Source organism: Phycodurus eques, chromosome 8 (genome assembly GCF_024500275.1).
Source record: "Phycodurus eques isolate BA_2022a chromosome 8, UOR_Pequ_1.1, whole genome shotgun sequence".
In the NCBI taxonomy this organism is placed as follows: domain Eukaryota; kingdom Metazoa; phylum Chordata; class Actinopteri; order Syngnathiformes; family Syngnathidae; genus Phycodurus; species Phycodurus eques.
In genome coordinates, this window is record NC_084532.1 from 20,913,939 (window position 1) to 20,929,721 (window position 15,783).

The window sequence follows — 15,783 nt, forward strand, 5'->3', positions numbered from 1 at the left end:
CGACCATGACGCATAACATCTGAGTAGCCGAATACGTTCTCATTGATGATACATGTGCGTGATTTCTCTCCAGGATGGGCGGTGCTCTTTACAGCATCGACAGCATGCCAGACCTCAGGAAGAGGAAAGCGATGCCTCTGGTCAGAGATCTGGTGGGTTTAATCGCTTTAAATGCTCCACTGTCCATGTATTTACTCAGTTTCAGTGAACAGGCTGTGCTTTTCTTTGTCGTCTTCCATCTTCAACATCTATATGCTCCTTGGCTCCATGCCTCTTCCATTCTCTCCTTGGCTGAGGCACCACTAGAGGACGTAAGCAGGGAAATGAAACTGACTTTTTAAATCCGTATATATTTGGGGCTCTGATGTGCCTGCTCACCATCAAGTGAAAATTTACACAGTAATTCGTTTTTGGGTGAGCTGCCTATGTCGGAAAATGTGAACTTAAGGATGACGTTAGATTGTTAACCGTATTGGTAATGGTTTAATTTAAATAATACAACCATGACACAAAATGTTTCTCCACCCATGACTTAGCAGCTACCTAGGTGAACATCTGACACTTTTCTTGCAAGCAAACTACACAGAAACACTATCATGTCAAAGCCAAAACCCAAGTAGAGCTACAATGTTGTTGGATGTGCAGTTATAAGGTACATGAACACATTATTTAATGTTTCACAATAAGAGTCACGATCATAGCCACCACAACCAGAAAAACAAAATTAATGTTACGTAGGTACAACATAAGGTTCATAAGTAACCATTCAGTCAATTCTGTTGTATATATGACTTGGAACTTGTTTGGGAATTTATTAAAGTACTCTTTTTTTAAATGTTTCCTTATTCTCTCCTTTTATGCCCTCCTTCACATCAATGCCACAGGCTATGGTGAGTAACAAACTGTCCATGAATCTTATAAATGAAAAGCGGTTCTTGATTAATGATCAAAGCAACGCTTGGTTTGGGTACTTTGTTTACTGTCCTGTCAATCAGTCATTGGTCCAGAACTCCAGGAAGGCCGGCATCACCTCAGCCCTAACGTCCAGCACCTTGCACAACGAAGAACTGGTCAGTACTTCATTTAAAATGGCAAAGAATGTAACCTCTTTTTTGTATTTCAAAGCGATTTTCTCAATAGGAAATACTGTAATAGCAATATATGCATCACTTTATTTTAGAGATACAGTGTACTTTATTTATGTTGCATAGTTCAATATTATTATTACCAGCTTATTGGTGATATTCGATTTTACACCATTCTCATCTAGTATGTATACATCTACAAAAAGGGTGCTCTTAAGTGTACTATGACCATGTGTCCTTTATCCCATAATAGAAGAGCCATGTCTACAAGAAGACCCTCCAGGCTCTCATCTATCCCATCTCCTGCACCACCCCGCACAATTTCGAGGTGTGGACCGCCACCACGCCCACCTACTGCTACGAGTGCGAGGGGCTGCTGTGGGGTATCGCTCGCCAAGGCATGCGCTGTACTGAGTGCGGCGTCAAATGTCACGAGAAGTGCCAGGATCTGCTCAACGCCGATTGTCTGCAAAGTAAGAGATTATATGTTGTTGTTAAATAATCATACCAACAACCAGTGTGTCCCATACGAATTATGCTGTTATAAGGTCTGTTCCAATCCATTGCATCACTTTGACTTTTTCATTTTCATAGTTTATTTTTCTTGAATGGTTATTAGAAGCTATTTATCTTTTGTTGTCATCCACCGCTCCTACGCAGTGTTTTTATTAAAAACAAAACTGTCATTCATGAACTATGCTTTCATTCCTTTCACTCCCTTTTTTCACTCAAAGTTACATTTGCAGTGTAGTGTGGACATGCGCTTACAAGCCACAGCAATAGGTACACCTGTTGTCATAATTTAATGAGATCTGTATCAAACATTTGCTGATAATATATAGAAAGATAATCAATCTCACTTTGAGTGATATGCTGAAGAAGGTGTTTCTGATTTTTCAGCTACGCAATATATTTACATGAGATGAGCAAAATATTAAACAGCACTGCACACTGCGACTACAATTGTTAACATTACTGAATTGACATTACTAACTTAATAAAAATAATGGATAGAATAGAATGAGAAACAATTTTGTAAAAGATAATATTTAGCAGCATATTCGAAAAAATTCAAAGTGCAGCAACCAATATGGAGCATTGTTGTGGAAATACATTTTTTGTATCACTGTAACAAAAAGTGTGGAACTCAATTATTATTTTTTTATACAAAGTCTTCTAACTAACATGGCAGCTCCCGTCACAGTTCCACTAAAACTGAGCAGTAAACATACAATTGTTTACAGCTATTTTGAACAGAGTAAAAATATGATCTTGGACAACGAGCCACGTGCTGCTTCACCAAAATGATACAAATCCAAAAAAGGGCCAGATTAAGGCATCTGTTGCACTTCTTCACAGTTATATTCCACTTGCGTTATGGCCAAGTGGAGCACTGATGAAACAGTTCCATCAGATGGTGCTTCAGTGAAAAAACATTTAGTGTAGTGGGCACCCACTTGTATGTTATCGACATGCCTCCCAGCAACTACAGGACTGGTGTAGAACAGTATTGCATGACCACTCGAGGTAGTCTAGTTATCTTTGTACAGGCAAATATATATATATATATATATATATATATATATTATATCCACCTTCTAAATTTGTCATTCTTTTCACTATTGGCTAGGAGCGGCGGAGAAGAGCTCCAAACATGGCGCAGAGGACCGCACTCAGAACATCATCATGGTCCTCAAAGACCGCATGAAGATCCGCGAGAGGAATAAACCGGAGATATTTGAACTCATTCAGGAGGTCTTCACCGTCCCCAAGGCCACGCACGGCACCCAGATGAAGCAGATCAAACAGAGTGTGCTTGATGGCACCTCCAAATGGTCGGCCAAGATCAGCATCACGGGTGAGTTGGAATGGACGTTGGTCATTGCACTCACACAGCATACTGACTTGACTTTTGTGCTCTTTATTCCCTTTTCACAGTGTTATGTGCCCAAGGTTTACAAGCCAAGGATAAGACCGGCTCCAGTGACCCGTACGTCACTGTCCAGGTGGGAAAGACTAAAAAGAGGACCAAAACCATCTATGGCAACCTCAACCCTGTCTGGGAGGAGACCTTCAATTTGTGAGTGGAGACCCTCCTACATACGTGCAGTATATCTGGAAAGTATTCACTTTTTCCACATTTTGTCATGTTATGTTGTTCTAAAAAATAATAAATTAATTGTTTCCTGAAAATCCTGCACAACTACGACAAAATATATTTTGTAAATTATGTTTGCAAATTTATTTGTGCGATGGCGGCCCCCTGGTCTATCGTCGTGGTCTTTGGCGTGTTGTGTGTAGAGTTTTGTTGAAGAAAATAAATATAACAGATTTTTTTTTTAAATTGTGGGGCTATTAATACTTTTTGCATACACAGTACTGTCCAGTATACTCTATGTTTAGTAGCACGTTTACATCACTGTTACTCCTCTTCCGTCCCTTTGATTGTGTGTCTGTAGCGAATGCCACAACTCCTCGGATCGCATCAAGGTGCGAGTATGGGACGAGGATGACGACATCAAGTCCCGTGTGAAGCAGAAGTTCAAGCGGGAGTCCGACGACTTCCTCGGGCAAACAATCATCGAGGTCCGCACTCTGAGTGGCGAGATGGATGTGTGGTACAATCTCGGTGAGTTTTACACCATCAAGATGTCCTCCGAGAGTCTCGGCTGACTTATTTTCCACGTGTCTCTGTTGGTTTTCTGTGCTTTCCTCAGACAAGCGCACGGACAAATCGGCCGTATCGGGGGCGATCCGCATGCACATCAATGTGGAGATTAAGGGCGAAGAGACAGTTGCTCCATATCACGTTCAATACACCTGTTTGCATGAAGTAAGATCAGTAATTGGGTTTGTCTTTTTACCCTGGCACTTAAATTGGATTCAAAATCTGACATGGGCCGACATATTTCAGGCATGTTTACTTTCTGGATGTTAGGGCATACTCAAAAGTAGGTCATTCGAGCTGTCCGACTTTGTAGATTATTTCTTGTTGTTTTGACTGATTCGTGCCGCTGTGTGTAAGCGCACACAGGTTGAGGCTATATCCCACTTTGTTGGGTTGTGTGTAAAATGCATAGGCAACGAAAAAAGCTGTAATGGCTCTGATGCTCCAACTCTGTGTATTTTCTGAGTTAAACAACTTTAATAAGTACTATGATTTTCCTGAAATGCTGACACATCACTGCTACGTGTTTCACAGAAATATTCCAAAACTTTGGAACCAATACGTTGGACACACTTATGAATTATTTTCTTCTTTGATTTAGTTATGTACGTTTTGGAAGAAAACACTGCTTTGAGGCGGCCCCATATAGAACAGATTCATTATAATGTAAAGAAAAAATACATACATTGGAGCTGTCCCGATCTGATCACGTTATCAATAATTGGGGACCATCACATAATTGAAGCTGAGCGTTATTGGCTGAAAGGGGTCGTCTTTTTTTTTTTCAACAGAGGCTTCAAGCAGCAGTCTGTGCAATATAGTGGGCAAGTGCCCTACGTCTCCAAAGCTTGTGTACAAAATGTGGCTACAGGCTTTCACTGTCATCCGCAGCTCATGAAGAAAAAAGTGGCACGGAGTGATATGTGGACTTGTGCCCCATCGGTTGCATTTGACTCTGCATCGGATCGGACTTGGTATTGGCTGATACTCAAAATCAAGTGACTCAACTTGGACGTGGGTCATAAAAAAATAATAATAACCAGGACATTTCTAATATATAATTCATGAGAAAGCTTAACTCTGTCAGACACATTTACCTTCAATTTGGTTGTCAAGTTACCAGCTCCAGCTCTTTAAATAAAAATTGAGAGTGGCATGTCACCTTAACTGCATGCAAATGGTTCTCCTAATATATGAATAGGATTCTTTGTCAGACATGTATTAGATTACTTATGCTTTAAGATCATCATTAGTAGTGTAGTGCTCACGTAGTGTGCCATTTCCTTTAAGTCAGCTTGGGAAACAGGAAAGGTAGTATAGAAAATGGATGGCTAATATTACACCACGACCATTCTCTGTTTCAGAGTTTGTTAATCAGGCCTAGTTTTTCAATAATGATCAGATCTGTGACGGCTCCTCTGCTAAATGCACTTCACTTGAGAGATTTCTTTACTCAAGTGAGATAAAGAGCACGTCTGACACGATAGCCCCCAAAGACATTTCCATTCTTTCTCACTGTGGAAAACTCCACTGATTGATTGTAGACCATTTGCAGCCCAGAATGGATTCATTACCCGTCCCATTACTCAGCAGAGCATATCAGCCAAATCTTGATCAAGAACAGACTGTAGTTATTGCAGCGCCGAAGTGGCCGTAAACCGCACTGTGAATTCAGAATGTTTTAACGCAGCATGACACTTTATGGCCTTACAGCCCAGATGTTGCATTGTTTTTTACTTATTTATGTTGTCTGGCAGTCTAAAGGGACTGTTACACAATCAAATTGTTACAAGCATTGATTAGCATTTGGAGCAGGGATTTAAAGAAAGTGTAATGACAGTCTGGTGTTAAAATACAAATGTACACCTTTTTGCCCTACAAAATGCATAGGTTAAATTTAACTCTGTAATACCCTCTATATAATGCAATGTTTAACTTTGCATGATCGCCCACTCAAGTTTTGGAAAATTGACTGGGTTTACTCACACTAGGCCATTTACAATAAACCATGCTTGAGCCCCAAGCACTTCACAGCTAAAGTTCAGTATGCTTGGCTCGTGAGAGTGTTTTGATGAGTACTCAAATTTGGTACACTTCCCTTGGAAGAGGCGGGCATACTGTTCATTACTATAATGCGATCGCTCTGTGCAGTTAGTGTTTGCTCGGTCACACAGGGGCACCACATGCCACATAATTAATGTGATTGCTCCTCTTGCTGGTTATTCAAGATAACCACCACCTTGCACAATCAAAATAAACAGAGCAAGTTTAAATGATCTTTTGAGTCAAAAAAGTTTCATTCCACATTCTTGCCAGTTATTCTTGCAAAAGTCATCTTGCACAATAGAAATAAACGTAATGGCTAGTAATCCATCAAGTCAAGAAAGGTCCACAAGACTCTTGGTCACACATACAAATGTACATGTCATGATTAATGCGTTTGCTGCTCCTCCCCTATATGGCTTGGTCTTGCTTTAAACTATCTATGCCTGCATGGGCACATGTACAATGTATTCTCTTTCCAGTTATTAATGACAACTGCCACCTTTGACAATAGAAATAAAAAGGATGACTAGAAATAATAACAGTCGGGAAACTTGCAGCAGTGCAGGGTTGAAATGACCCAGTATAGAGGAAAGTGGGACCTTTTCCTCTGCTCTTGTCTCAATGTACTTTGTTTTCCTACTTGCAGAACCTCTTCCACTTTGTGACAGACATCCAGAACACAGGTGTGGTGAAGATCCCCGATGCCAAAGGAGATGATGCGTGGAAAGTATACTACGAAGAGACACCTCAGGAAATAGTGGATGAGTTTGCGATGCGTTACGGGGTGGAGTCCATCTACCAAGCCATGACGTATGTTGTAGTCTATAACCTCACGTAAAAATTACAGTGGCTAATGGATGAAAATGGTTCCAAAATGTTCACGTATGCTCCTTTCTGCAGTCACTTTGCCTGCCTGTCGTCCAAGTACATGTGCCCGGGCGTGCCTGCAGTGATGAGCACCCTGCTGGCCAACATCAATGCCTACTACGCGCACACCACACAGGCTACTAACAACGTTTCTGCCTCAGACCGCTTTGCCGCGTCCAACTTTGGGGTGAGTTGTGATATACAAATGCAACCAATTTCTATTCACTGAACATCTACTGTTGACACCAGTTTAGGTACATTTGCAAAATCCAAGAACAGGAAAAAATTTATATTTTTATCAAAAGATTTACATAGTGGCAACATTTTACTATTAGGTTTTATGAATGGGTTTTCAGTATGTTAATGATGGTATTGTAAATACTTTGTAAATCCTTAAAAAATGATTTTTTTCGACAGTTTTCAACATCATGTGTTGGTTAACAGCATATTAGATATTTTAAGATACTGCCACTTTAATCTTACCATATGACCTATAGCAATTCATTACATCTTTGTAAAGCAATAATGAATTGTTAATAACCAATTTTTAAACCAGGTGGTATTATTGGGTAGTGCAGCAGTAGTGCTGAACTGCACTTATTCATCATATTTTTTTCTAATAATTAGGTTTCCTGATTTAGCTCTGTATGTTATGTTACAATGCCATTTTCTTGTATTGATGAGATTGTGTAAGTGTATGAATGCGTTTTTTTGCCGCACTTATTTAACGAGAATCAATCCCAGTACAACAAGTCTGCAAAGATTTCAATGTAATATGCATATTTTAACACATCATTTTAACATTATATCATTGATTGCCACACAGCTCTGTACATTTTTACTCCAAATTCACGGATGTTTCACTCTGTGATGTCCACAGAAAGAACGATTTGTCAAGCTTCTTGATCAGCTGCACAACTCACTGAGGATCGACCTGTCCATGTACCGAGTAAGATCCCTCCCTAATCTATGGATGGATTTATTGTTCCCAAAGGGGGTGTGATTGGGCTTTTTACGGTTATTATATGAATTATTCATGCCACACAAAAAGAGTGCAGTGTATGAACAAAAGCATTGGGACAGCTGACCATTCCACCTAGGAGTGAAATGGAGGAAAATAAATGGGTAATAAACATTATTGCTTCTTCCTTGCTTGACACCTTGGGGCACAGTATGTGAGGACCAGAAATGAGCTGTCTCAATTCAGTAGGAATTGATGCCTAATAGTCCTCTATGTGAACACTACCACTTGACGCAGAATAGAAAAAGGACCTTTCACGAACTTTTGCTCCAGTGTTGGAAGCATAGAGTTGTCAAAATGTCTTAAGTAAGATTGGCAATTTGGATTTAAGATGAACTTGGCTTTGTAGGTTCCGCCCTCTTATTGATAAATGTATTAATAGGTGGGTCCCAAGACATTTGTCCATATCAGGGGTGAAATATGACGCATGATATAAAATTGCAATAGTTTGACAATGATAATGAGGCAGATGTGCTAACCAATCATCCACTGTGCCGCTCAAACGCAACAAATAAAGTGTATTAAGGCTAACAAACAATGTAAAATGCCATAGATGGGCTAACAAATAGCATCAATGCAGCAGTGTTATAACCCTTTAAGCAACTGAAATTTGAACACAAAATAGTAGACTTGGAGACAGATAATATAATAATACTCATAGGCATACTGTATATTCTTTATCCTCTGCGAAGAACAACTAATATAACTGCAGCTTACTGAGGAGATGAGACGTCTCTATGTGTATCTTCATGTCTCTATTATACTGCCCGCAGGTGCCCAAGGTGTGCACACCACAAGGAGTAACGATCTTTGAACTGAAGCAAAAACTGTGCCTAAAGCAGTTTAATTCTTTACATTCTGTTTTATTATGTCATTAGTGTATGTTTTTAGAAACTACTATATTGTAGAGTGCTAGTTTCCTGATTAAAAGGAAAATAGTTTTTGGGGAGGTTGGAATGGCTGAATGATTTGAGATTGTTTTGAGTTACGAGCGTGGTTATGGGATTAATTTTCCTCTTATCTCAAGGACCCTTTGTACACTTTTTGTGTGACTGCAGAACAACTTCCCAGCCAGCAGTCCGGAGAGGCTGCAGGACCTCAAGTCCACGGTGGACCTCCTCACCAGTATCACCTTCTTCAGGATGAAGGTGCCGCCTCTTCCTTACTCTTCCTTCAAAGACGTTGTCCTGCTTTGTGTGAACTAAAACAGGCCTCTCTTTGACTTGTGCGTGTGTGTTTATTCAGGTCCAAGAGCTGCAGTCTCCACCCAGAGCGAGCCAGGTCGTGAAAGACTGTGTGAAAGCCTGTCTCAATTCCACTTACGAGTACATCTTTAACAACTGCCATGAGCTCTACAGCCGCGAGTACCAGACAGACCCGGTGAGCAGCACAGGTTGACTTTATGTGTGCTTTGGGGCCTTCTAGAAAACACGATTACAACCTATATTAGGAGCAGAAGGTATTTATTGTCTCATCATGACAACATGAGTAGGTAATTGTATGTAATGCTTTTGAACATGTATTTGCATGTGGTTGATTTCTTATCAAAGTTAAACATGTTTACCATATTTCCCCAAATGCGGTGATTCCCAAGCACTGTGCTGCAGTAAATTATTCAATTTCACCTCATCTAAATTATTTATTTACTATAAATAATGTGTCTTTGTTCATCTATCTATGCCAGCGACGCATAGTGACAGGTCAGAGAATTAACTGTCCTTCCACTAGATGGCAGAAGGTACAATTAACCTGTGTATACACTTATAATAATAATAGCTCGTCCCAGATTTCACACAGAGTAATTTGTGAGTATATTGAAACAAGATTATTTCAGTATAGATAATTTTTGTAAAATGTTTGTTTGGTGGCGTGCTGTTAGAGTTTTGTATTTTATAATACATTCCTTAGCTTCATAAATGTTGGGAAACACTGACCTAATAGACGCTGTGTGCCAATTGGTCGTCACCTCCATTGCCACCCAAAACAGCAACACCTACCGAAACACGTAATCCGGCTCTCAAATGAATTTAAGTGAATTTAACTTATCACGAGCACGTACAATCGAATAGATGGGGTGTCCCATTTAGCTGCTGAGTTACAAAGGCCAATTGAACTCTGTTGCCAACTACAACAACAGCACCTTCTGAAGCACATCCTGTCCAAATATGGTCAATTTCATTTATTTTCACAAATCGATAATATTGGTCTTTCCCCATATTTCTTGTTATTTTTACACATTATTAACCAATTTAAAGTGTTAATAATAGCTTGGGGACAAATTTAAGAACTTGCTTGCAGACTTCCACTGTCTGAGAAGTCTCGTGTAACTCCATCACGTCCTACTTCCGCTGGAGCCTTGCAGATTTATGTCACTTGAAGATTAAAAGACTGGGTGTTTTCAAGAAAATTTAAAGTTAAAATAATTAGGATAGATACAGGCGGCACGGTGGCCGACTGGTTAGAACGTCAGCCTCGCAGTTCTGAGGACCCGGCCCCGCCTGTGTGGAGTTTGCATGTTCTCCCCGTGCCTGCGTGGGTTTTCTCCGGGCACTCCGGCTTCCTCCCACATCCCAAAAACATGCATTAATTGAAGACTCTAAATTGCCCGTAGGTGTGACTGTGCGTGCGAATGGTTGTTTGTTCGTATGTGCCCTGCGATTGGCTGGCAACCAGTTCAGGGTGTACCCCGCCTCCTGCCCGATGACAGCTGGGATAGGCTCCAGTGCGGAGAAGCGGCTCAGAAAATGGATGGATGGATGGATGGTTAGATGCCTTGGAACGGGGCAAAAATAAAATGGGACAATGGTCCACATGCTGCTTAACCAAATCTACAGATAAATACATCTAGCTGCAGTTCTCCATAACAGTAATTTTAATTTAATTGTAATGCTGTAGAGAAACATTGTCTAATATTATTGCAGCATTATATTATTTATGTATTTGGATTCTGAAGAATACAGTACTGTATGCTACCTTTTTGCTTTTTGGATTGATGATGAATTCAGTTTTGTTTCTTTATCCAGGCCAAGCAGGGTGCAGTGCCTCCAGAGGAACAGGGACCTAGCATCAAGAATCTAGACTTCTGGTCCAAACTCATCACCCTTATTGTCTCCATCATCGAGGAAGACAAGAACTCCTATACACCCTGCCTTAACCAGTTCGTCTTTACCAAATTCTGCATCTCTTGTTTTTTTTTTTCTTTCCTCTCAGTCTCTTGTGTTGTTTTCCATCCAGATTCCCCCAGGAGCTCAATGTGGGTAAAATCAGCGCTGAAGTGATGTGGAACCTGTTTGCTCAGGACATGAAATATGCTATGGAGGGTGAGTCAACACATAGTGAGCATCTACAGTATAACTGCTGCTACATTCTACAATATTAAAGCACTAATGACCGTGAAAACATGCATGTTTGTCCACCATGATTAATGTAGAGTTTGCTATTTGAAGACAATTACTTAAGGGTTGAACTCCACCAGAAAAAAATAAAACACGTAATCACATTTAAAACTTGGCACAATAAAATGACTAATATCAATTTTAAATGGTAAGATTGAGATAAGATGGGGAATGGATTTCCTTATACACACCTAAAAGATACTACAGTGAAAACTCAAAATACCAACACACCAAAGGTCTGTGTGGTTTCATGTTGTTGCCAAAGAGTGAGCGAGTAGTGTTATTCATTTTTATTAGTTGTAATTATTTGTTTGAATTGTACAGCTATTGAGCTATTTTTACACTTATGACAGTCAAGAATGTTCATGCTACTTTGAAACATAACGTCTACAGTTAAGATTTCTTGCACTGGGATGATTTTCTATATTTCCATTTCATACCCTGTAAAAAAGGATTACATTTAGACACGTAATGTAAATATTGTAAATATTGCCCATTTAAGACACCATTATGGACAATATATCAGCTTTACTTGCAAGCAGACATGCAGCAGGGAGAAACTGAAGTCTTCATTCATAGCCTGCTTTTATTCTTTTCTCAGAGCATGAGAAAAACCGCTTGTGCAAGAGTGCTGATTACATGAACCTGCATTTCAAGGTCAAGTGGCTTTACAATGAGTACTGCAAAGACTTGCCTTTCTTCAAGAGCAGAGTGCCTGAGTATCCTGCGTAAGTTGCAGCCTACAGCACACCGCAATAAAAATCAGGAATTTCCCCTGTAAATATTCCTATGTTGCGCCCTATAGGTGGTTTGAGCCATTTGTGATCCAGTGGCTGGATGAAAATGAGGAAGTGTCTCGGGACTTCCTGCATGGCGCTTTGGAGCGAGACAAGAAAGATGGGGTAAACACCTTTTCAAAGTCCACCGCATTGACTGAGCTGTTGCTGTTCAGGCAGAATTGCTGTAATCTCTCTTTTTATGCTTGCTCAAAGCTATCACTTTTCTCCTCCCTGCCACTCCTCCTCCTGCCCTTTCCCCGTCTCCTTCTTCAAAGACTCGTTGGCCTTAATAACACGGACACAGCAATGTGGAGTGTGCTTGCAAGCATCAAAAAGCTTTGTGAGAGTTGTTTAAAGAGGTTGCTTATTTGGGGAACTGTGGAATAAAGACTTCATTCCAGAGATTTCACAGCAGGAAAACTGTCCTTACCTCATTACAGAGACTCCCTGAAGGGTCATCTGGGCACTCTGTTCAATGTATAAAAAATAGACATGAAACAACAGCCAGTTGAGATCTCAGGTATACAGATGATAGCATTTCCTAGTATAGAACTGGGTTTTACAAACTTTTTCAACTCACAACCCTAAGTAGAAATTGGGTTCTTCTTCTCTTCTTTTCATCTCTTCAGGTATTTCAGTTTTATAGCAAGTCATTAAACTGCCACATGCAATGACAAAAACGCAACCTTTTTGTGTTTTAGCGGCACCCATCTGTGTAGTGTACGTGGCTCAAATCTGGTAGCAATTGGACCAAAATGACCCTAAAATGTCCGCTTTAAACCAAATAGGCAGAGTTCTGTCTTCATGGGTTTTCATGAATTTGTTGTGGGGTTACTCATAACAGACATTTATTTAATTTCCCAAATCTTCCTCTTCCCTCCGTCATTCATATTCTTTGCATCTGTCTTTTCTGGCCCACAGTTCCAGGTCACATCAGAGCATGCCCTGTTTTCCTGTTCTGTCGTGGATGTGTTTTCCCAGCTCAACCAGAGTTTTGAGATTATACGAAAATTAGAGTGTCCAGATCCGCAGATCGTCGGACACTACATGAAACGATTTGCAAAGGTCAGTTATCCGTAGCTAAATAATCCTCAAAATACCTTTATTCCTTCAATGGCCCAAGGACTAAGCCCTGAGGTAAACCTGGGTTGCCACTATCATATGTACCAGCACTCAACACAAATACAAACTGCGGATGTTTTTTTTTTTTTTTATCATGTATCACTTTCCAGACCATCAGCAATGTTCTTCTGTCATATGCTGACATCATCTCCAAGTTGTTTGCCAACTACGTCACAATGGAGAAAGTGGTAAGTGGCACTAAACATACCGCTGCCTTATTGTTTTTATGTTTAGCAACATAATTGCCATTTTTTAAGTTATTAATTTCGTCTGGTTTAGCCCTGCATCCTTATCAACAACATCCAACAGTTGAGAGTGCAGCTGGAGAAGATGTTTGAGGCTATGGGTGGAAAAGATGTGAGTCCTCCTCCATTTTTCTCAATATCTCCATTCGAATTAGGGCCAACAACTCGACGAGACAAGATAAAATCTGTCTGTACAATTTGCAGTCGTAGGATATACAATTACAATTACGTGACGTACGCTACATGCAAATGAGTCAAAAGCATATACTTGAGACACATAGACCTAACTGTATTATTATATTCGAGATTATATTAACTTTATGATGTTAATTTATGTGAGTTTAATTTATGGACTTTGGAGCAAGTTTATTAAAAGCGTGCTGTGTGTTTCTCTGTGTTCAGTTGTGTGTTGAGGCCAGCGACATCTTGAAGGACTTGCAGGTTAAACTAAACAATGTAATGGATGACCTCAGCAGAGTCTTTTCTGTCAGGTACTGGGCCACGCACTTGCATTCATACATGGACTTGGCATGGCACTCTCATATTTAACTTAATCATGAACACATTTTTTACCAGTTTCCAGCCTCATATCGAAGAGAATGTGAAGCAGATGGGAGACATCTTGGCTCAGGTAAAAGGAACGTCAAAAGTCGGAAATGCCAGCAGCGTGGCTCAGGATGCTGACAACGTCCTGCAACCCATCATGGAATTCCTGGACAGCAAGTGAGTTGGGATGTCTTGATCATATTTTGTAGGCGCCGAGTGCAACTCACTTGATTTTGAGTATCTGCCAATAATACTAAGTCGATATCTCGACAGCGCATTAAAAATAAAAATAAACAGAGTGCATCAAAATTGTTTCTATCGTTTCCAGTGATATGAGTCTCGGTGGGACCTGTAATGTTTCATCAATTACTTGGAACAGGGTTGAAAGAGGTTTTGCAGAACGTTGTGGGCCACCCTATGAAACTTATCCCTCTGTAAAGTTCCATCCGAACCTCCGCTGGACCTTTTTCTTTAATGTCTGCTATACTTACGTACAATTACTAGAAGTCTGTTTTCTCTCAGTTAAGGATATTCATTGCCAGTTGATAAACAGCGCTGGGAGACACTCTGCACGTCGGCTGGAGAGTGTCTGCCACCTTCGAGCTTATTCCCTACTTACCCTATCTTGGTCTACGCCCTTGCAGGGGTGTAACACAGCCTAAAAGTGCCTCAGTACTTTTCCTGTGTGACTCAATGGTCTTAACTGATTTTATCAAATACAGAGATCAGACAACAGGATTTTAGCCCTGATTTTCTATCTCGGGTGATTTCCTAGATCGGGCCCTAACATATTTTGTCAGGAACGACAAAACCTCCTGTAGTGTGACATAATCCGCGACCAATGATTTGGCCCAACGATAGCCCTACGACGCCAAAATGAAAAGTCGGATTTTTAATGCACCACATACATTTACGCATCCTTAGGGGAGCTGGTTGGTCTTGGTGGGGGTGACAGTTGCGGGTCATTATTGCCCGTGACCGTCTCTCTATCACTCACCACTCTCCCCAATTTTAATGCATGACACACGATTACGGTACAGAGGTAATAGTTCCCAGTCCATAGTAACCATAGTAATAGGGTGGGTGGTGGGTATTCGCATTTCTCTTGGCTTGACTCCTGGGAACAAAACCACCCGCCCGACCCACCACCGCCTTCGGTTGTTAGGCCGCGGGGAGATGCTTGCGACAATTGCTTTACATGGGCTCACTTTTGGCTTACACAATGCTCTCCGGGGATGGTGGGGGCGGAGGCAGTGGTGCGTGCTGGGTAGGGGGGATTGGGCGTCGGGGTTGACGTTCCGGTACCTATGCCCCTCCGTTTGGGACTGGTTGGGGTGCTTCGGTTGGTCAGGGGGACCGTCCTGGGTCCTGGGGAGTGGCGTCCCCCTGGCTGGGTCCCCCACGGGATGGGCTCGCTGGCTTGATCTGGCTAATCTGAGTTGAAATCTCAGTGGAACCTCTTCTCTTATATCAGTCACTTGGGAGAGGATAACATTTTCGGTGCTTTGCTTAAAGCCCTATGAAATCACATGGATGTCCCAAATGGCTTCAAAGGTTCCATGGTGTAATGGTTAGCACACTGAGCTTTGAATCCAGTGGTCTGAGTTCGAGTCTCAGTGAGACCTGTAAAACTTTAGCAATTACGAGGGACATGGTTGCAAGTGTTGCAGTTTCTTCCCTGCCCAATGAGGTCATTTATATCAGTCACTTGGAAAAAAAATTTCTGCTTTGTGTAAAGCCCAATGAAACCATATTCCCCTCCCGAATAGGCTTGAGGGTTTCATGGTGGAATGGTTATCGCCTGAGTTCAAGTCTGGGTTAAACCTGTACGACTATCGAATTACCTTGAATTTAGTACATTTTGTGCCGCCCGAGGAAATCTCTCACAAAGTCCTGTGAGGGTTCCATGGTGTAATGTTTAGCACTCTGGACTCTGAATCCAGTGATCTGAGCTCAAGTCTCAGTGGAACCTCTACTTGTTTATTTACAAGTACTTGGAAAGTGTATTT

General features: G+C 41.0%; 1 protein-coding gene and 2 non-coding genes across 3 annotated transcripts in view; all 3 read left to right on the forward strand.

Annotated features, from left to right (window-relative positions):
- Positions 1-15,783, forward strand: part of unc13a (unc-13 homolog A (C. elegans)) — a 109,512-nt gene that overhangs the window by 26,478 nt on the left and 67,251 nt on the right. The window contains 21 exon segments of the mRNA XM_061683000.1: positions 74-152; positions 996-1,070; positions 1,339-1,558; positions 2,716-2,943; positions 3,024-3,165; positions 3,545-3,714; positions 3,803-3,918; positions 6,446-6,609; positions 6,700-6,853; positions 7,547-7,615; positions 8,746-8,835; positions 8,933-9,067; positions 10,711-10,844; positions 10,922-11,007; positions 11,684-11,810; positions 11,888-11,984; positions 12,783-12,926; positions 13,094-13,171; positions 13,263-13,340; positions 13,631-13,719; positions 13,805-13,951. Coding sequence (XP_061538984.1) covers positions 74-152; positions 996-1,070; positions 1,339-1,558; positions 2,716-2,943; positions 3,024-3,165; positions 3,545-3,714; positions 3,803-3,918; positions 6,446-6,609; positions 6,700-6,853; positions 7,547-7,615; positions 8,746-8,835; positions 8,933-9,067; positions 10,711-10,844; positions 10,922-11,007; positions 11,684-11,810; positions 11,888-11,984; positions 12,783-12,926; positions 13,094-13,171; positions 13,263-13,340; positions 13,631-13,719; positions 13,805-13,951 — 2,622 coding nt within the window.
- On the forward strand, positions 15,328-15,399 carry trnaq-uug (transfer RNA glutamine (anticodon UUG)). Its single transcript has one exon. It is a non-coding gene; the product is annotated as a tRNA-Gln (tRNA).
- Positions 15,675-15,746, forward strand: trnaq-cug (transfer RNA glutamine (anticodon CUG)). The gene has a single exon. It is a non-coding gene; the product is annotated as a tRNA-Gln (tRNA).